The sequence below is a fragment of the Lineus longissimus genome, chromosome 13, assembly GCF_910592395.1.
Source record: "Lineus longissimus chromosome 13, tnLinLong1.2, whole genome shotgun sequence".
In the NCBI taxonomy this organism is placed as follows: domain Eukaryota; kingdom Metazoa; phylum Nemertea; class Pilidiophora; order Heteronemertea; family Lineidae; genus Lineus; species Lineus longissimus.
Window position 1 is genome coordinate 4,895,452 of NC_088320.1, and position 22,040 is coordinate 4,917,491.

Here is a 22,040-nt window from a genome sequence, read left to right on the forward strand (position 1 = left end):
ATGTGTCTGCCAGGGGAAATGGGCTAGGAATTTTGCCATACTCTTTCAACAAGAATGTTCGATTGAACATCCAATGCTACCCTCACAAGATGCACGCACGACACAAACACCTTGATGCAGATCTACCAAGACGACCAAGGATTTTCCAGTGGTTTCCAACCGGCATCCCAGATTCTTCGAGCAGCTTGTGATTGGGATTGAAGCATGTTTGTCATGAATGGCCAAGTCAATAACCAGAATGTCCGCGAATACACTCTGATGCATGGACCACCCAACTTTAATTTTGATGTGAAAATGTGCCGAAAGAAAGATTTCTCTTTGGATGGGCCAGTGTGGAGATGCCATCGTCATTGGACCCTGTTTCTTTGAATACGCTCCGATGTTGTCAAATTGTCAGAGTTACGCTACGGTGAATCTGATGCAAGACCAGGTCTGACTTGATTGATTGAAATGCTTTATGCTCAGTCAATAGTGACATTAAATTGAATTTCTTGGTGTCATATATGAAAGAAAACATCTTTGGAATTAAATGGTGGTTGCCAACTTGCCAAAAGTCTCTAATGACGTGAATGCGTCATGGAAGATGCAAGTTTTGAGGTAACGACGTCACGATGTCATGCCAGTGTTGAAAGTGAAGAGCGTAGGAATTCCAACGTAATGATGTAACAAAGGACAGCAATGAATATGACGTGAAACTAGGAATGGCCTTTCTCCGGATTGCACTCATCGCTTATCTGCCGGTTATGTGCATTTAGGGTATTTGCCGGTTTGGTGCATTTAGGGTATTTACCGGTTCAATGCATTTAGGGTATCTGATAAATATTTGATATCAGTTTAGAGTGAAATCTCCATCGGTTCTAAACTTATAGCCAGGACGCATGATGCCAAACGCACACCGCCGGATGCACAATGCCCGACACACAACCAGTTATAGGTTATAGGGGTCAAGACAAAAACAAATTTCTTGACATTGACCTGTTCCCAACTTTGGGATTGTCGGCATTCAAGATCACTACCACGCAAACATGCTTCTGTGATGTTTTAACAAGTGTGCCGCAAAGCGGCAGCAATATATTCCTGTTGCTCTGCACTCTGAAATTAATCACGAACAGAGCAAATCGACCGGCAATTCATGGTTGCATAGTGTAGTTCTATCACCTGAGATTGTATTTGCCGGTTTGGTGCATTTAGGGTATTTGCCAGTTCAGTGCATTAAGGGTATATGATAAATATTGGATATCGGTCAGAGTGACATCTCCATCGGTTCTAAAGTTATAGCCTGGACGCATGATGCCAAACGCACACCGCCCGATGTACAATGCCCGACACGCAACCAGTTATAGGTCTTAGGGGTCAAGACAAAAACAAATTTCTTGACATTGACCTGTTCCCAACTTTGGGATTGTCGGCATTCAAGATCACTACCACGCATACATGCGCCTGTGATGTTTTAACAAGTGTGCCGCAAAGCTGCAGCAATATATTCCTGTTGCTCTGCACTCTGAAATTAATCACGAGCAGAGCAAATCGACCGGCAATTCATGGTTGCATAGTATACTTCTATCACCTGAGATTGTGGCTTGTATATCGTCGATGATTTCACAAAGCAACCAGTCTGCAATTTTTCTGAAATTGAGATAACAGCACCATCTGAGTTGTACTAGCCATGTCACTTTTCACAGGAATTATCATGGCGATATTCAAAGCCATTGTCAATTCTATAACTCTTTAACTATATGGAATCTTTGAGATGAGTTTTCTCAAAATGAAAGATTGGGGATTGGCCACTTCATGAAATCATCGACGACATTACAAAGGTATTAATGGCATTGGGAAGTGCTCCCGTTATTTAACTACTGGCCACAGAGTAAAGGGCACCCTATTGGACTGTGTTGTTGGATTTGGGCTCTCGGCTGGTGAGGCTGCCATGGGTGGGATGCCCAGGGTGAAATTGTGTGTACTACACGATGGTGCAGATGGGTTAGCCGACACGCTCCTCCACCTGCTCCATCGTGATGACTACCGCATCCCTCGGTCGGACTCTCACCGCATGGCGTGTCAGCTGCTGAGAGTTGATTTTGGTGGATTTCTATTGTGATCCACTTGAACAGCTAGGTTTTATGTAAATGTTTATGTTTTAAGAACATTTTTCTGTGTAGGAGTTTGGAGGAGGTTTTGTCACGGCGCTGTATGTTTGTCAGGGGCAGCAACAGCGCTGTGGCACACCTGCTCTTTCAGTCTTCTTCCTAGACGAATATTGGACAAATGTAAATGTATGTTTTATTCTCCTTATCAGGAGGTCATTAGATAATAATTGTTATCATTATTAATATTATTATTATTATTATTAGTATTAGTATACATTATGCTGCTGCATTGATATCACTTGGTCGTGTTTTTTTATACTGGAAGACCACCGCAAGGGCAGCCAAGTGGCCATCTCGGATTTCAGATTGGACCGAAAATTGTTAAGGCACCTCTTCCGCCCCACCCCATCATGCCACTGAAAAGTGAAAGGCATGCGTTCAGCAGTTACAGTCTGGAATGCTTGAGCCAGGATGGCCACCTGGAAGCACTACGCGGTCAAGACCTTTCCGACCGGAGAAACTTAATGAGTGCAATCTGGTGACAAGGACCACACGATGGCAGTATTATAAACTGCATTTTCAAAAAAGGAAACCGAGACTAATTTGTTAATTCTTTGGACATGGCTGAATATTTTGTAAATGGGCAACCACCACTTATTCCCTGATGATGTCCTCTTTCTTATGAAACCAAGCAAGCAATCAAATTTACTGTCACAAGATGACTGAGCACGAAGCAGTTCAATCAACCATGTCAGAACTGGTCTTGCACCTGATAGATGTTTTGGTAGTGAACCTTGTCTGCTCAGTGCAGGGCTTCTGTTGGGCCTCCAAATTATGCAATCCTCTGCATGTTTCTTCACTGCATACTCCTTAAAAGTTGAAAAGGTTGTTCATTTTCTCAGACCAGCAAAATGCAGCTTACTATGAGCAGCGTGGGTTTGTGGCAACCGAGTGGTTGAGGACATGAAGTCTCCAGCAAATAGCAGATGCATTTGGTCAGCGTTTTCCAGACCGTGCCATTACCGCCAAGGCAACTTTTTGGAAAAACATCCGAAAGTACCAAAGGGAGGAGACAAGCTTGAATCTCAACAAGGGTTGCTCAGGCTAACGAAGAACGACAAGATACGATGTGAACATCAGCACTGTCCGTGAGTTGCTACAAAGAGACCCGCATGTCTCTGCCAGGGGAAATGGACTAGGAATTTTGGGAGCAGATGCATTTGGTCAGCGTTTTCCTGACTGTACCATTACCGCGAAGGCAACTATTTGGAAAAACATCCGAAAGTACCAAAGGGAGGAGACAAGCTTGAATCTCAACAAGGGTCGCTCAAGCTAACGAAGAACGACAAGATACGATGTGAACATCAGCATTGTCCGTGAGTTGCTACAAATAGACCCGCATGTCTCTGCCAGGGGAAATGGCCTAGGAATTTTGGGAGCAAATGCATTTGGTCAGCGTTTTCCTGACTGTACCATTACCGCGAAGGCAACTATTTGGAAAAACATCCGAAAGTACCAAAGGGAGGAGACAAGCTTGAATCTCAACAAGGGTCGCTCAAGCTAACGAAGAACGACAAGATACGATGTGAACATCAGCACTGTCCGTGAGTTGCTGCAAAGAGACCCGCATGTCTCTGCCTGGGGAAATGGGCTAGGAATTTTCGGAGCAGATGCATTTGGTCAGTGTTTTCCTGACTGTATATTACCGCCAAGACAACTATTTGGAAAATCGTCCAAAAGTACGAAAGGAAGGGGACAAGCTTGAATCTTAACAAGGGTCGCTCAGGCTAAGGATCAACGACAAGATAGGATGCGAACATCAGCACTGTCCGTGAGTTGCTACAAAGAGACCCGCATGTCTCTGCCAGGGGAAATGGGCTAGGAATTTTGCCATCCTCTTTCAACAAGAATGTTCGATTGGACATCCAATGCTACCCTTACAAGATGCACGCATGACACGAACATCTTGATTCAGATCTACCAATACGACTGAGGATTTGCCAGTGGTTTCTAACCGGCATCCCAGATCTTCGAGTACCTTGTGATTGGGATTGAAGCATGTTTGTCATGAATGGCCAAGTCAATAACCAGAATGTCAGCGAACACCCTTCAATGCAAGGACCACCCAACTTTAATTTGGATGTGAAAATGTGCCGAGAGAAGATTTCTCTTTGGATGGGCCTGTGTGGAGATGGCATCGTCATTGGACCCTGCTTCTTTGAATACGCTCCGATGTTGTCAAATTGTCAGAGTTACGCTGCGGTGAATCTGATGCAAGACCAGGTCCGACATGATTGATTGAAATGCTTTGTGCTCAGTCAATAGTGACATTAAATTGAATTTCTTGGTGTCATATATGAAAGAAAACATCTTTGGTATTAAATGGTGGTTGCCAACTTGCCAAAAGTCTCTAATGACGTGAATGCGTCATGGAAGATGTAAGTTTTGAGGTAACGACGTCAAGATGTCATGCCAATGTTGAAAGCGAAGAGCGTAGGAATTCCAACGTAATGATGTAACGAAGGACAGCAATGAATATGACGTGAAACTAGGAATGGCCTTTCTCCGGATTGCACTCATCGCTTATCTGCCGGTTAAGTGCAATTAGGGAATTTGCCGGTTTGGTGCATTTAGGGTATATGATAAATATTTGATATCGGTTAGAGTGAAATCTCCATCGGTTCTAAACTTATAGCCTGGACTCATGATGCCAAACGCACATCGCCCGATGCACAATGCCCGACACACAACCAGTTATAGGTTATAGGGGTCAAGACAAAAACAAATTTCTTGACATTGACCTGTTCCCAACTTTGGGATTGTCAGCATTCAAGATCACTTCCAAGCAAACATTCTAAACTTATAGCCTGGACGCATGATGCCAAACGCACATCGCCCGATGCACAATGCCCGACACACAACCAGTTATAGGTTATAGGGGTCGAGACAAAGAAAAATTTCTTGACATTGACCTGTTCCCAACTTTGGGATTGTCGGCATTCAAGATCACTACCACGCAAACATGCGCCTGTGATGTTTTAACAAGTGTGCCGCAAAGCTGTAGCAATATATTCCTGTTGCTCTGCACTCTGAAATTAATCACGAGCAGAGCAAATCAACCGGCAATTCATGGTTGCATAGTATACTTCTATCACCTGAGATTGTGGCTTGTACATCGTCGATGATTTCACAAAGCAACCAGTCTGCAATTTTTCAGAAATTGAGATAACAGCACCATCTGAGTTGTACTAGCCATGTCACTTTTCACAGGAATTATCATAGCCATATTCAAAGCCATTGTCAATTCTATAACTCTTTAACTATACGGAATCTTTGAGATGAGTTTTCTCAAAATGAAAGATTGGGGATTGGCCACTTCATGAAATCATCGACGACATTATAAAGGTATTAATGGCATTGGGAAGTGCTCCCGTTATTTAACTACTGGCCACAGAGTAAAGGGCACCCTATTGGACTGTGTTGTTGGATTTGGGCTCTCGGCTGGTGAGGCTGCCATGGGTGGGATGTCCAGGGTGAAATTGAGTGTACGGCACGATGGTGCAGATGAGTTAGCGGACACGCTCCTCCACCTGCTCCATCGTGATGACTACCACATCCCTCGGTCGGACTCTCACCGCATGGCGTGTCAGCTGCTGAGAGTTGATTTTGGTGGATTTCTATTGTGATCCACTTGAACTGCTAGGTTTTATGTAAATGTTTATGTTTTAAGAACATTTTTCTGTGTAGGAGTTTGGAGGAGGTTTTGTCATGGCGCTGTATGTTTGTCAGGGGCAGCAACAGCGCTGTGGCACACCTGCTCTTTCAGTCTTCTTCCTAGACGAATATTGGACAAATGTAAATGTATGTTTTATTCTCCTTATCAGGAGGTCATTAGATGATAATTATTATCATTATTAATATTATTATTATTATTAGTATTAGTATACATTATGCTGCTGCATTGATATCACTTGGTCGTGTTTTTTTATACTGGAAGACCACCGCAAGGGCAGCCAAGTGGCCATCTCGGATTTCAGATTGGACCGAAAATTGTTAAGGCACCTCTTCCGCCCCACCCCATCATGCCACTGAAAAGTGAAAGGCATGCGTTCAGCAGTTACAGCCTGGAATGCTTGAGCCAGGATGGCCACCTGGAAGCACTATGCGGTCAAGACCTTTCCGACCGGAGAAACTTAATGAGTGCAATCTGGTGACGAGGACCACACGATGGCAGTATTATAAACTGCATTTTCAAAAAAGGAAACCAAGACTAATTTGTTAATTTCTTGGACATGGCTGAATATTTTGTAAATTGGCAACCACCACTTATTCCCTGATGATGTCCTCTTTCTTATGAAACCAAGCAAGCAATCAAATTTACTGTCACAAGATGACTGAGCACGAAGCAGTTCAATCAACCATGTCAGAACTGGTCTTGCACCTGATAGATGTTTTGGTAGTGGACCTTGTCTGCCCAGTGCAGGGCTTTTGTTGGGCCTCCAAATTATGCAATCCTCTGCATGTTTCTTCACTGCATACTCCTTAAAAGTTGAAAAGGTTGTTCATTTTCTCAGACCAGCAAAATGCAGCTTACTATGAACAGCGTGGGTTTGTGGTAACCGAGTGGTTGAGGACATGAAGTCTCCAGCAAATAGCAGATGCATTTGGTGAGCGTTTTCCAGACTGTGCCATTACCGCCAAGGCAACTATTTGGAAAAACATCCGAAAGTACCAAAGGGAGGAGACAAGCTTGAATCTCAACAAGGGTCACTCAGGCTCAGGAAGAACGACAAGAAACGATGTGAACATCAGCACTGTCCGTGAGTTGCTACAAAGAGACCCGCATGTCTCTGCCTGGGGAAATGGGCTAGGAATTTTGGGAGCAGATGCATTTGGTCAGCGTTTTCCTGACTGTACCATTACCGCTAAGGCAACTATTTGGAAAAACATCCGAAAGTACCAAAGGGAGGAGACAAGCTTGAATCTCAACAAGGGTCGCTCGAGCTAACGAAGAACGACAAGATACGATGTGAACATCAGCACTGTCCGTGAGTTGCTACAGAGAGACCCGCATGTCTCTACCTGGGGAAATGGCCTAGGAATTTTGGGAGCAGATGCATTTGGTCAGCATTTTCCTGACTGTACCATTACCGCCAAGGCAACTATTTGGAAAATCATCCGAAAGTACCAAAGGGAGGAGACAAGCTTGAATCTCAACAAGGGTAGCTCAGGCTAATGAAGAACGACAAGATATGATGTGAACATCAGCACTGTCCGTGAGTTGCTACAAAGAAACCCGCATGTCTCTGCCTGGGGAAATGGGCTAGGAATTTTGGGAGCAGATGCATTTGGTCAGCATTTTCCTGACTGTACCATTACCGCCAAGGCAACTATTTGGAAAGTCTGAAAGGGAATGCTTGAGCCAAGATGGCCATCTGGAAGCACTACGCGGTCAAGAGCTTTCCGAGCGGAGAAACTTAATGAGTGCAATCTGGTGACGAGGACCACACGATGGCAGTATATTATAAACTGCATTTTCAAAAAAAAGAAATTTTCCTTGGGGCCTGTTCGCACTTCGCGCCTACGGCACTCGCAATGTTCAGGCTTCGCCTTTGCTAACGCCCCCTTTCTTAAAAGACTGGATTCGCCCCTGGTCAAGAGCTTTTGGGCTGGAGAAAATTAACGAGGGTGAAGAGGACCACACAGAAGGGCAGTAGTACACTTATCGTATACAACACATATTTCCCAAAAACCTAGAAAATGCTGATAAAATATGGAATTGATATTTTCAGTAGGGCACCTTTTCAATAGAAAATGGAAGTTGAGCTTCATTAAAGTATCCCGATATCCCACAAGACAGGTTTCTATGAAAAAAAAGGCTTGAACTACCATTTGGAAATATCAGATGTACACAGACTTTTTGCTAAAATTTTGTCATACTCAGCATCCAATAAGCAGAAATATATAGAACACCACAACTGTGCAGAATACCACACTCAACATCCATTACATACCGTAAATGAGCATTCTCACATCCCAAAACGATCTAGATAATCATTTATTCAATATATTCAAAAAATCCTCAAAATTCTTATAGGAACATCCAAAAATACGTTTTTTACGTGAAGTACCACAGCCGATGCTCGGGAAAAACGAGATAAAAAATGCAGTTTAGTTCGCTCATTTTCGAAATATTTTGATTTTTGTCCAAAACAGGAAAAACACACGAAACTGGACAGTGCAACAGCTGATCACCCAGCTGACACACGCACTCCAATCCAAAATCACCGGTACCATCTAAGTATAGCATTTTGGTAATAAAGTTGACTGAATTTCAGGGTTATTGAAGAGTGTACATGTCACGTGGAAATTGATTGACATGTGTGCAACAGTTGAGGAGCACTATTACTTTGTTGGATTTTCAAGATGGCGGTCAGGTGGCCATATTTGTCATGGGATTTGACTGAAAATTAGGGATATTGATGAGAGTACATAGATACATAATCACATGAAGTTTGGTTGCAATCCGATCATTAGTTTCGGGATGATAGGACTTTGTTTAATTTTCAAGATGGCCACCTTGCGGTCATATTGGTAGATGGATTTGACTGAAAATCAGCGATGTTGAAGAGAGCACATAGATATACAATAACATGAAATTTGGTCGGAATTCGACTTTGTTTAATTTTCAAGATGGCGGCCTGGCGACCATATTTGAAGTCCGAGGAACAAATTTTTGGGATAGGATAGAGGGTTTCTAGATACAGTTATGTCCACACAAGTTAAGAACCATTTAGCTCAAATAGAAACGAAATGTGACATTTATTGGTGATTTAGTAAACTTCGACCTCTGTGACCTTGAAAAGTTGGTCAAATCAAAAACCCGGGTGATATGTCATTTAACCTTATTAGATACACCCACCATAAAAATTTCATCACTCTACGTACAACCATTAGCTTCAAAAAGGCAAAAAACTATTTCCAAGATGACCGAATGAAGGCCAGAAAGTAGGTCATATAGCGAAAAAGAAAAATAAGTCTGAGCATATTGTCCAAAGCTACCATCACAGTCGTTTCTTCCTAAAATGCAAGAAAGCCAGTCGTTTCTTCCTAAAATGCAAGAAAGCCACTCGTTTCTTCCTAAAATGCAAGAAAGCCAGTCGTTTCTTCCTATTAATGCAAGAAAGCCAGTCGTTTCTTCCTAAAATGCAAGAAAGCCAGTCGTTTCTTCCTAAAATGCAAGAAAGCCACTCGTTTCTTCCTAAAATGCAAGAAAGCCAGTCGTTTCTTCCTGTAAGTGCAAGAAAGCCAGTCGTTTCTTCCTAAAATGCAAGAAAGCCAGTCGTTTCTTCCTGAAATGCAAAAAAGCCAGTCGTTTCTTCCTAAAATGCAAGAAAGCCAGTCGTTTCTTCCTAAAATGCAAGAAAGCCAGTCGTTTTTTTCTAAAATGCAAGAAAGCCAGTTGTTTCTTCCTAAAGTGCAAGAAAGCCAGTCGTTTCTTCCTAAAATGCAAGAAAGCCAGTCGTTTCTTCCTGTAAGTGCAAGAAAGCCAGTCGTTTCTTCCTAAAATGCAAGAAAGCCAGTCGTTTCTTCCTGAAATGCAAGAAAGACAGTCGTTTCTTCCTAAAATGCAAGAAAGCCAGTCGTTTTTTTCTAAAATGCAAGAAAGCCAGTCGTTTCTTCCTAAAATGCAAGAAAGCCAGTTGTTTCTTCCTGAAATGCAAGAAAGCCAGTCGTTTCTTCCTGAAATGCAAGAAAGCCTGTGGTTTCATTCAAGAAATAAGGGAAAACCTCTTGGCATTTGACCTCTGTGACCTTGAAAATTAGGTCAAATCAAAAACCCGTATGATATGTGATGTATCCTTGCTAAGAGAACTTACCATAAAGATTTTATCGAAAAAGGAGTCCCAGATAAAAAAACGTTTTAGGTTTCCACTTCTGGTCAAGTCAAGAATCAGATCGGACCGAAATTCATTGTCAGAGGTCACCAGACCTGGGGGTCTTGTGTAAAAAGTTTCAAGTTCATAGCTCTAGCGGTTGAGAAACGTGACACTGTTTTTGAAACTGGATACAGACGACGACGATGACGCCGACGGACACAGCAGTATTGCATAGACTCCCCTATGGTGAGCCAAAAACATAAGTGTGCAATATTTTGTTTTAGGCAAATATTGTGGGGTTATTTCAAACTCTTCACAAGCACGAGTTGAAGATTCAGAAGAAAGCACATGTACTTATATCACAGTATTAGCATAGTTTGAAGAAAATCTAAATGAATTTAAAAAATAATTTAGTTACCAAGTGCCCATCAATTAAATAAACAGGCCAAGCATGATGAAATCGAACTGTGTTGTATTCAAAGAGGATGGTAAAAATGGTGTGGATCGAATGGAATGCTTCATTAACGGGACTGTAGACGGCAGCACTACGAGGCACTGGAGAACCAAAAGAAATCTAACGTCCCAGAACATTGTGCTCATTTTAAAGTTTGACTTCTGTGAACTTGATAACTAGGTCAAAATTAGGTCACAATTGACCTGAATTGGGTCAACTTTTATAGTTGCCCAATAGGTGTCAACATATCAAATTTGAAGAGTTGAGGACAATAAATGATGAAACGTCCCACCTTTGCTGAAATTTTAGTTTGACCTCTGTGACCTTAAAAAGTTGGTCAAAACAAAAACCCACATATTATGTCATGTAGTCTCATCAGAAATTGACAGTAAAAATTTCATGGTTCTACATGGCTATCAGCATTCATGGGATATTGACAAAGTCAAGTCATGTTGTCATAAGACAACCACACACCAAGTTTCAACTGTCTGGACTCAACAGTGAGCAAACATGCCACCATTGTTGACGGACGATGGACGGACAGACCATAGACAAGAGTAGACGTGAAGACACAAGACGTGAAGACAACAAGCAGAAACATCAAGATTTTCATCTACTTTATTCATATACTATTATTATTATCATTATTTATTTATTAACCTCCCATATGGGAGAATAAAATTTACAAGTACAAAACATATAAGTATATAATATCACAGTATCACACAGTCATTCCCTTACGCTTCACACAAATCTAACAAATTAATCTAACATATCTAACGAATTAATTTCAAAGATTCGGAAAATTTCAAAATAGCACACAACAGCATATCTGCTGGCATTGTGATGCATATTCTGTTCAACCTTTACAATATGATATGCAATGATTACAATGTACGATAACTCTTAAATCACATGATTTGAGCCCTTTCTTTTTCCTGTTTCGACGTGGCCCAGAAAAAGCAAGCAAGGGAGCATTATCATATATCTATTGATGATGGCAGGGTAATATCACACTTCAATGATGTCTTGCTAATTGCTCATTCTTGATGCTGTTGGTGGGTGTTGATGCAGTCTCTTTGTCTTCAGGCAGAACAGTAAAATACATTTGCTCTCTCCTCAAGAGTCTTTTGAGATGGTTGAATTTACCCTCTTTTTGCAGAGTCTGACCTACCTGGTTGAGTGGGGGGGAAGTGGTGTAAATTACCTTACCTTATAAAGATGTTTCCTCCAACAATGTGGCAGTCTAAATCGTACCGTACTGTGTTTGTCCATGTCCTCCTGTGGAAGTTGATTTCTTCAATGCTGTCTGAGATTCTGGCTCCATCCTGAATTCATTTCCTTCCATCATTTACTGTCTATGTTGCTGGCTAGTCGAAGCTGGAATTTGATTGAAAAAAAATTGATATTGTGGAGAAATCAACAAGTTCCCTAATTGTCACACTACAGTTATAGTATACGCTGTAGGCCTAACCTTCTGCCTTGGTATCAATTTGAACTTTTACTTGGAATGCTCCCGTTGGCCATCTTTGCAGATCTTAATTATACATTTACAGTCAATTGTAAATCTGGACGTATAGTTGAAGACAGTTTGTTAAAACAAATGCAAACCGGGTTCACTGCTTTCATCACTGATCATTTTGTGTGGGCATCGTCACAACCACCCAGCACGCCCTTTTATCAGATAGGCATGTCAATGAAGATATCGACTGTGAATCAAGGAACCAACGAAAATGAGGCAACACGAAAAAGGGGGCAGCGCCTCTATAATTAGAACTGGTAATCAAAGACATGAGAAGCATTATCTTTGCTTAGATTACACAAACCACACTAAGCTGGGCATGACAGGTTGGCATAAAATCTGGCGTGTATTTTTTGGCGAGTTTTCACAACCCCGCGAAATGTCAGATACCAGTCTCCTGTCAGTTCTCATCAGCATACATAGCCGCCAGCCATGGAAGACTCCCCATCAAAAGGCGACCCTCTATTTTACAAAAATTCTGCGCCGTATTTCACAATATCAGACAAATAATATTGTCCTGCATCTTTGTGAATGAGGATGACAACAATATGAAGAAGATCTGACCACTCTTCATCTAAAAGGACTGGATATAACTTATCAGAGGAATTAGTCTGAAGAAGCCCTATGGTACATGCATGTCTTGTGCATGCTTCATGACCACGAATGGAGTAGGCGGCAAAAAGTGAAATTTTCAAATTAATGGCAAGATGAGAGTAATTTCATCACTTTCAACATGTTCAATACGCTAATATAGCCCTAACAAACCAGAGGTTTTCATTTCCTTGATGAACTTACAAGAGAGTGCGATCATATTCAGCGACGGAATGAAACAATGTATTTCGTTCTCATGACGAGCCCCTCCTATTGGTATTTGATTTGAGTTTGAAACATGTGATCGTGAACGTCAGACGCAGAAAACAATTTTAGCACTTTTCCCAGTGAATTCCACTCAATTTTAAATATACTCTAGGCCTGACTAATTTCGGAACTCAAAAAGACGATTTGAACGGTGAAAAATGTCAACAAATTCAGAAAATTTCACAAAAATAGAGGAAGAGAACTCACCGAAGGGCGCGTCATCGAAGAAATGTGACAGCAGCAGCCAGCGCACCCGAACTCTATCAGACTGGCGCCAGATATAATTGGATTGGACGGGCTCGCCCCGCCATGGACAACCTCGTTCTGACAAAATTCTATCCCTCGTGTACAAAAGGCGAGAGTTTGGTAAGTGGGGCGAGGATGACACATCCCGCCAAGACTTTAATACAAAGGTCACCCGGTAGGAAACTTTTGAAATAGCAATAGGCAGGTTTCGCAGGCCATACGCGAAGGGCTACGTACGACGAAGTGCGAGTGCGACGAAGTCCGAGAATGTATTTTTAGAGTTTTTTTTCCCGCTTCCTCCTACAACTAAGTAATGATTACGAATGTCGCATAAATGAATTGACATAGGACTGGAGAACACCACAGACATTCGTACTTCGTCGTTCGTACGGATGCGAAACCTGCCCATGAACCAATATAGACTATGTCATGACTGGTAGACTATGTCATAAATTCAGCTCCGGTTAGATTCTAATGTCCAAATTGAGATAGCGGTTGATTCTGAATCGATATTTTGCAAGGAATTCAAAATTCGACGGTAACAAATTTTCAGACTTCAATTAAGGGGTCAAATCCAAGATGGCCGCCGATACCCATAGGGCTCTGTAACTATGCAACCAATTCAGCTAGGAGGTTGATGTTGGTGTCTAGACATAGGTTTTCGGGGTCAAGCTATCCATTGCAGCCATCGGTTTCAATGTAAGATAGGCCAATTGCAGTGAAATCCAATATGGCCGCCGATACCTATAGGGCTCTGTAACTCTGCAACCAATTCAGCTAGGAGGTTGATGTTGGTGTCTAGACATAGGTTTTCGGGGTCAAGCTATCCATTGTAGCCATCGGTTTCAATGTAAGATAGGCCCATTGCAGTGAAATCCAAGATGGCCGCCGATACCTATAGGGCTCTGTAACTCTGCCACCAATTCAGCTAGGAGGTTGATGTTGGTGTCTAGACATAGGTTTTTGGGGTCAAGCTATCCATTGCAGCCATCGGTTTCAATGTAAGATAGGCCCATTGCAGTGAAATCCAAGATGGCCGCCGATACCCAAATTCCCTCATAACTTGGCAACTAATTCACCTAGATAACTGATATTGGTGTCAAAACGTAGGTTTTGGGGGTCAACCTATCCATTCAGACTAAGAGCAACCTCCTGAAATGAACCTAATACAGAGAAATCCAAGATGGCGGACAGTCACGTGGTACCCTATGCCTATTGGTGTTGCTGTGGATCTGCCACACCCCTTAAATCCGTAGGATATGAAAGTCCATATTGTGCTTGGGGTAGATTTTGTTTTGTTGCGATCTGAGAATCATGGAAATGGAGGGTAACAAATTTTCCATTGCCTTTAAGGGGTCATATGACCCTTTATTGGTGATCTTTTTTACCCTACCTCTACATATTGAAGATTCAAAACCCAATGTAAAAGCAGTTGTTTTGAGTTGTGTATTACACATCAACCGGTAGGCCTACAGCTACAAGTACGGTTTATAGTTGTAATTATAGGTAATAAAATATGCTATAATTTAGAATTATAAAATCAGTTTTGACAAAAATGCAGATAGAACTAGTTAACCCTGAGCCGACGATATGTCAATATCACTTTTGAACGGCAAGGTCAACCTCTTAGATCAAGGTCATATGTACTAAATGGGAGACGAACCGCACTACAGCTTGAAGAGACACCAAGGAACGGTTTTACAAGCTTGCCTGCGACACCAGTTCACGTAATGTGGGATCAAAAAAGACTGTAACCCTAAATTACCTGTCACTACTCTCCGTCCTATAGATGAGTGTGTCCTAAAGTGCCATTAAAAAATTCTTCCTTCTGTGTATTGTGCAAAAACCAAGGCAAATTGCAACAGTATGTATTTATGGACACTGGCAGGTTGTGACAAGGTCTTCATCTCAGTTCTTGGTTACAAGGCTTCATAGGATCTTTTCTGATACACCTTGCGTATAGCTAGCAAGGAGGATTGCGACAGTAATAAGGATTGCGAGTGCATACCTAACTGCTTCGACTGAGGTTGGTTGTGACGATGTCTCCATGTGAGACCCTCGGTAACACGGCCTTGTATTACAAACCATATCTGAGACATCCTGCATACAATAAGGATGATTGCGAAAGTATATCATATTGGTGCGACAGTTAATTATAGTTGTTGACGATGTCTTCATGTACGCACCTTGGTTGGCAAGGGTTGAGTACGCATAGTGAAGGGGCATGGCACATCCAGCAAAGCACAATTGTTTCAAAATTCACCTGATGATGACATCCATCATTGAAATCAACAAGGTCAAGGATTGTTCATGTCGGTCAAGTGGTGATAAATTCATTGCTGAGCGTTTTGGAATTCCCTGTTCAAAGTTCGAGTGCTTGGCCTCATTGATAGATTGATAGCAAGGCAGATTCTGATAGGCCCTAATGTCACCGCGTATCGAGTGTCCCAAAGAAACCGTCAAACTTGTCCTTTTTACATTGTATTTTGTCCTTGCATTTAGGTATACATGTATGTTGGACAGTTCTCACAGGAATTATTTATCGGATTGCCTACACAATACAAGGGAGTTTTCGCAAATCCCACGAAACGCCAACTAGAACGCCTATCTCATCGTTCGAGCTTCTGATGACGATGTCGAGGGACAGCCGTTACACATGTTGACGTTTCGGGGGCTTGCAAAACTTTCTAATGTGAAAGTGGCCTTGGAGAATTTTTGACGTAAGAATTTGTCAATGTCATAGTAAGATTAGCTCAAGTCAATAAATGTGACGGTTTTTTGGGGGAAACCCGATATTTATGATTGTGGTAAATAATAGTGGGATTTCCCCAATTTCAACCTTAAGCGAGCATACGTAAGCCGTCCATTTAGGCCAGATATGAACATGATAAAAACGGACATGGTATATCAATTGAATATTCGGAAAATCCCAGGAACATCAGGTCAGTCGAAATGCCCATTCCGAATCAGCTGACCAAGGTCAATGTTTACTGGGCGAATAAGTGGACATCCTGAGAGCTACAATGTCTCGTCTAACAGAACGACGGAAAACTCGTGGCAGACGACACGCAAAGACCTGACCATCTTTTGGCGTTTAAATCCAGACAATTCAAAGACGAGGAAGTCAACACCAGATCCTGATAAGTCACAGAACCAATCATCGTCGTCTTCGGAGTTGTGACGCCATCAGACTTCGGACTTGGAGCAGATTGCGCAGAGACAAGACAGCCGACGGCTTAGGATTTGTCTCGTCTTCCCAAAGCAACATTGCGAAAAATCTATAGTGTCCCTCCTCAGACGATCAAGACTGATCCTTCCTAAGAATTGAGGTTCTGATTGTTAGGGCAATCGCCAGATATCATAATCATTATCTCTCTCCGTATCTAGTCACATGGTCATGGCATCTCTTGGGAGTGTCTTCCGTCCAGGGATGCTCAGGGGAAGGACAGCTATCGTCACGGGAGGAGCAACCGGCATCGGACGCGCGATCGCAAGAGAACTACTGGATCTTGGTAAGCGGTTTTGATATTTAAAACCTTTTCACCTCATAGTCCATTGTCCTTACTGCCTTAATTTTTTTGTTCAAATATTTATACCACGTGTCTCTATTACAGGATGTCGAGTAATGATCGCCTCCAGGAACGAAGAGCGATTAACGGACGCCCTGTCCGGTTTCCGCCAGTCCGTCGGTCAGTCCAGGTCCAGTGATATCCAAGCAACAGTCTGTAATATCAGAAAAGAGGACCAGGTTGGTAATGTTTGAAAATAGAGAGGTTTAGAACTCGCATGCCACGAATTCACTAGGTATCTGCAATATAGGTTTTTTTCGCATATAGTCCCCGACACGCGAACGCGAATATACCAGTGTCGAACAATTGGATACGCGTCCACGTTGGCGTTTCGGGAGCGATGCGAAACCTCCCTATAATATACTTAGCATGTATATATATACCTATATAGACCCATTCTGAACTTTCAGCGGTATTGCCTCCGTATAATGTCAATACATTGAGTGTCAAGCCATGACATAGACCAGGAAGTAGGATGGACAATTCGGGCCACTGTCAGCAGTGATCAACTGGGAAATCATGTTTCGTTGAAATTGAATTTACAAAGTATTATGTAATTAGGCCTTCAGCATGATAGTTAATTACATAACCGGTATTGTATCAGCAGTAGTATTATGTATAAGTATAAGTATGATTTCATGCTTTCTGTTCACGAGAAAACATGGAAACATGAAAAATGTATCAAAATGTCAACTACATGATTGTATTTACGGCATGATATTAAAATACATTGTACCATAAATGCGTCAATGTCAAAATCCTCATCCAATGCTTGAAATAATCATGATATTAGAGATCTGCATTAGTATGACAGTACATGTGGCGGTGCATTGAGGCGTGCAGGGGTATCATCCTCCTCCTATCCACCAAAATCCTACACACGAGTTACCTTTGCTTGTTGTCAAACAATCATAGTTTAATTGCGTTTGACTGAATTGTGAAGTGACTCTATGAAACTGACTACGGGTATTTTATTAGGCGTGACTTTATGCTATGTGATGCTTTGCCGAATCGGGCATTGTTAATTTTACCCCTTGATTTGGCGACAACACACGTTTATGACGACTTTATCGTTCCAGGTGAAGGATCTCGTTTCGAATACCCTCATGACGTACGGAGGCCTCGACTTTCTGGTCAATAATGGCGGTGGTCAGTTCCGGTCTCCGGCCAGTGACATCAGCTACAAAGGTTGGCACGCCGTGGTCGACACGAATCTAAACGGAACCTTCCTGTGTTCAAAAGAAGGTAAGGCAAACAAGGAAGGTCATTCCAATGGCCCAATTCTTTGATGTATAGGCTTGACAAGAGCACATTTTAATGACGACGGGGTATAGTCCAATGTATCCTGGCACCAGTTGTTTTCAATGGCTGTGCAGAGAGGTCAGGTCTGGGTTTCCTGAAACCATATCCGTGTGAACGAATCCTCCCGGAGTTGTTGATTTACGGTAACGCGTTACTCTACCACGCATTGTCTGGTGACTTTGTATAAGCTGTAACAAAATTTTCCCTGATCACCTTTGGTAATAACTCTGATGGCTTATTTTTCAGTATTTAATCAACATATGAAATACTATGGAGGAAGCATCGTGAATATCATCGCAGATATGTGGAAAGGCTTTCCCGGTGTGACGTAAGTGGGCTATTCACGGAAAGATTTGGATTCTTCACGTGTCTTAAAGGGACAACTTGGGCATGAGATATGTTGGTTTTACCGTGACTGCTCCAAAGAGAATATTTGAAAAAATCATTGAACTGCAATAAACAGAGCACTTGAATGCGGTGTATGATATTCACAAGTCAGTCAAACACTGCCACGCAACACTGGCGAAAATCGTTATCAGCGAGCAAGCAGGGACATTGTCCTCTTGGTCAGGCAAATCCAACGCCCAAGTTGCCCTTTTCAATAAAGAGGTTAATTATCTTGAGCACGCATGCGATAAACGTACAAAAGGCTGACCAAATTCTCAAGCATATGACGTAACCTCGTTCATTCTTGCTCTTTCTTTGCGCTCCGCTTCGCACATTGCAGACCGACGATGTCCTTTAAATTCAGAATCTTATCCTCGCTAATACTGTTGTGAAAATTATGTTATTAATTTTTTAGTCACACGGGGGCAGCACGGGCCGCAGTTGACAATATGACGAAATCTCTCTCAATCGAATGGGCTGAAAACGGAGTTCGAATCAACTCTGTTGCACCGGTAAGAACCATCCTGTGATTCTTGGTTTTTCACTCCTATGTCATAATTATCGAGCGGAGGGGGATTGAAAACCCCTGATAGAACAGTCGGCTTGCAGATCGAAATACCGACACTATCTCTAAGTGCATGAATTACCATGAATTACCATGTCTTCGTTTATGACGCATTCCAGAATCTAAGGTATGAAAATATGGGAACAGGCGGCACTGCATTCCGGAATCTAAACCACACTAATTTCGTTTTGAAACCAACAAGCGACAGCGTTGCGATGCAAGATTGGTTGTGACAGTATTGTTTCAGTCAAAAAGCTAACAATGCTACCAACATCTGCTGCTGCCTATAATCAGCCAACGGAGGTTTTGATGTGTCTAATCTTCTTCTAATGCATATTAAACCTTGTTCGTTTTCAGGGCAAAATATGGTCAGAAACAGCTAGCGAGAACTACAAGAAAGTTAACCCGAAATACTTCGAGGATCAGATTCCTGGTATACCAATGTGCAGATTGGGCACCCCAGCAGAAGTGAGTACATGAAGTCTTAGTACTTGTGTGGAAAATAAATCCAGTCGACGTCAGTCGAAAGAGTCCGGAGTGAAACGCTGACTGTTCAGCTTCAATTCTTTGTTGCGGATGTGCATGCTCGATCAAAGACCAATCTAAATTCAGCTAGAAGCAATAACCCCAATCCTTCTTTAATTCTAATTCCAATAAGCCCAAACCTCCTTTAATTGTATTTTTAGATCTCGTCAGCAGTGTGTTTCCTTCTGTCCCCCGGCGCAAACTTTATCACCGGGGCCACTCTCAACGTAGACGGCGGCGGAAGCCTGTACTCACAACTTTCATGGAAAGTCCCAGGTGTGTATATATGCGCGAAGTGTTCTGTCTGTCATAGACTCATTGGTCCGAGGTACACAACGTGGCCGATCGGGTATCTGAAATGTACTTATTGAGGCCTTTTCCAGGCATATCCATATACATACATGTACGTTACGTTCTTTTTCCCCTTACGTTCTTTTGCCCCAGGTGTGTTAATTCCGTCACCGCAGGGCTTGTATTTATGTAAGATTTCCCGTCTCCGTTTTCCAGTTCACAACAGCATGCCTGCCTATACATGGGAGGGCGACGCCCAACCTCCGTCCAATCCAGATATAGAGGCAGAGAAGAAGAAGGCTGACGTAACATTCGAGGAAATCGTGGTCTAAGAACAGGGATGTTTTGGAGACGGGACGATTCCGAAAATGGAGTCCGAAAATAGTGCTATAAGACAATGGATTCTAATCAACAGGGCCAAAGATATCAAGTCACGATTTGACGCCATTGTAAGCAGTCATTGCACAATATGGAGATTATCCCAAGTAATCCAGTCTCCTTGACGATGATGACGTCATCACAGTACTCTCCCTGAGAAAGTACCGCGAATGTGCCCCGAGAAGACTGTTTATCATCACCATCATCATCTTCTTGGTATCAAATCACATTCTGAATAATATAATAATTATTATTGCGCCACTGGCTGGATTAAATAAATTTTATATTCAGATGTTTATTGGTATTGCTATCTTTATATTAAGTGTATAAAAAACCTCATGTATTTCTTGTGTACAAGAAGTTTTGTCTCAATATGTGATATGCGAGAAGGGGTGCTCTTTTTTATGTGCGCGCCCGTGGAATAAAATGTATACTACCTTTTATACATTTCTGTGTTGTGATCTGATTTCTTTAAATATTCGCCCAGACGGTGACCATCGGTAATATCGCGAACCTCGAGTTGAACAGCAGTTTCAAAGAGAAAAGTCGGCCGAAACGTCAGAGGACAATCTGACTGAGTACAATCCGAGACGGCAGGGGACACCCTGCGTCTATGATCTGAGTCTGAGACGGCAGCATATTGGCTTAGACGGCTGGAGACTGTCTGGCACGGTTGTTCACACACGGTAAGGAAGAGCCTAATACGTCAGTGGAGATCGTGATATGGTAGAGGACAGTCCGGGACAGTAAAGGACAGCCTGAGGACTTCCGCTGGCCATGGCTGTCATCTGCCGTTTCGGACACTTCGACATCTCAAACCGCCCTCTGCCATTCAAGACAGCTTCTTTTCTGTCTCGACTGTCCAGCAAACATGGACAGTCTTCTACGGCAGAAATAGCCGAAGATTGCAGAGGACAACCTGCGACGACCGCCGAGAGCATGTGACGACTGAAGACAGTATGAGACAGCAGCAGATTGTCTAAGGCGGCAGAGGACTGCCTGGTATATACGATAAGGGAGGGTATAATACGTCAATGGACAGCCCAACGTAGCAGAGCCTGGGATGACAGAGGGTCTATAAAGACAGAAGACAGCCAAATACGGCAGAGGAAAGTCCGACACGGTAGAGACAGTCCTGGCCGACGCAGGAAAGTCCGAGACGGTATACAGGACAGATGAAGGATTTCAACATCACAGACTCTCGGCCGCCGTCTTTTGCTTTCCTCTGCCTTCTTGGACTGTCTTCTAACATCTCAGACGTTCCTGTCCTGTCCCAGATTGTGTTCTGCCATCTCTGACTCCACTTCGCCTACTCGGGCCGTGCTTCGCAGTCTCTGACACTCCTCGTCCATCTCAGACTTTCCCCTCCAGTCTCAGCCTCTGTTCTTTCGACTCTGGCTGTCCTCCGCTTCCCTTGTGTGTCCACTACCACCTCCGACTCTTTCTGACCGCCTTTTTCTGCTATCAGCCGTCTCATACTGTTATATGCTGTGATGAATGTTCAGAAAAAAGTCTCAGACTGCTAAGGACAGTTTGGATGGTTCTTGGATGTGTCCCATGGCACCTTGGGTCAAACAACAACACAGAGTGTCCTTTGCCGACGCTGGCTGTCTTCCCGGCCGCCATCATTCCCTCCACTCTGAAGTCTCGGAGAGTCCTCTTTCATCCTGAACTGCCCTCTGCCGTCTCAAAATGTCTTCTCCTGTCCCAGATTGTACTGCTGTCTCTGGCTATAGGCCGACGGCTTGGGCTGTTCTCTGCCGTCTCGGACACACCTCGGCAATCTCTGACTTCCCTCTGCCGTCTAAGAATGTTCTCTGTCGTCTCGATTGCACAGTCAACCGTCTAAGACTGCTAAGCACAGTCTTACACCACAGAGGACAGCCCGAGACGGAGAGAGTCCGAGACGATGGTGGACAGCCTAATACAGCGGAGCACATCCAGAGATGACAAAACACAATCTGAGACAGAAGACA

At 42.9% G+C, this 22,040-nt stretch overlaps 1 protein-coding gene across 1 annotated transcript; it reads left to right on the plus strand.

Annotated features, from left to right (window-relative positions):
• The first annotated feature begins 16,087 nt into the window (after positions 1-16,087).
• Positions 16,088-20,511, plus strand: LOC135498011 (peroxisomal trans-2-enoyl-CoA reductase-like). Its single transcript, XM_064788122.1, has 8 exons — positions 16,088-16,559; positions 16,662-16,795; positions 17,696-17,861; positions 18,165-18,246; positions 18,721-18,817; positions 19,228-19,338; positions 19,557-19,671; positions 19,903-20,511. Exons 1-8 carry the CDS (start codon positions 16,439-16,441, stop codon positions 20,016-20,018), a joined length of 942 nt encoding a protein of 313 aa, XP_064644192.1. The 5' UTR covers positions 16,088-16,438; the 3' UTR covers positions 20,019-20,511.
• The last annotated feature ends 1,529 nt before the right edge of the window (positions 20,512-22,040 follow it).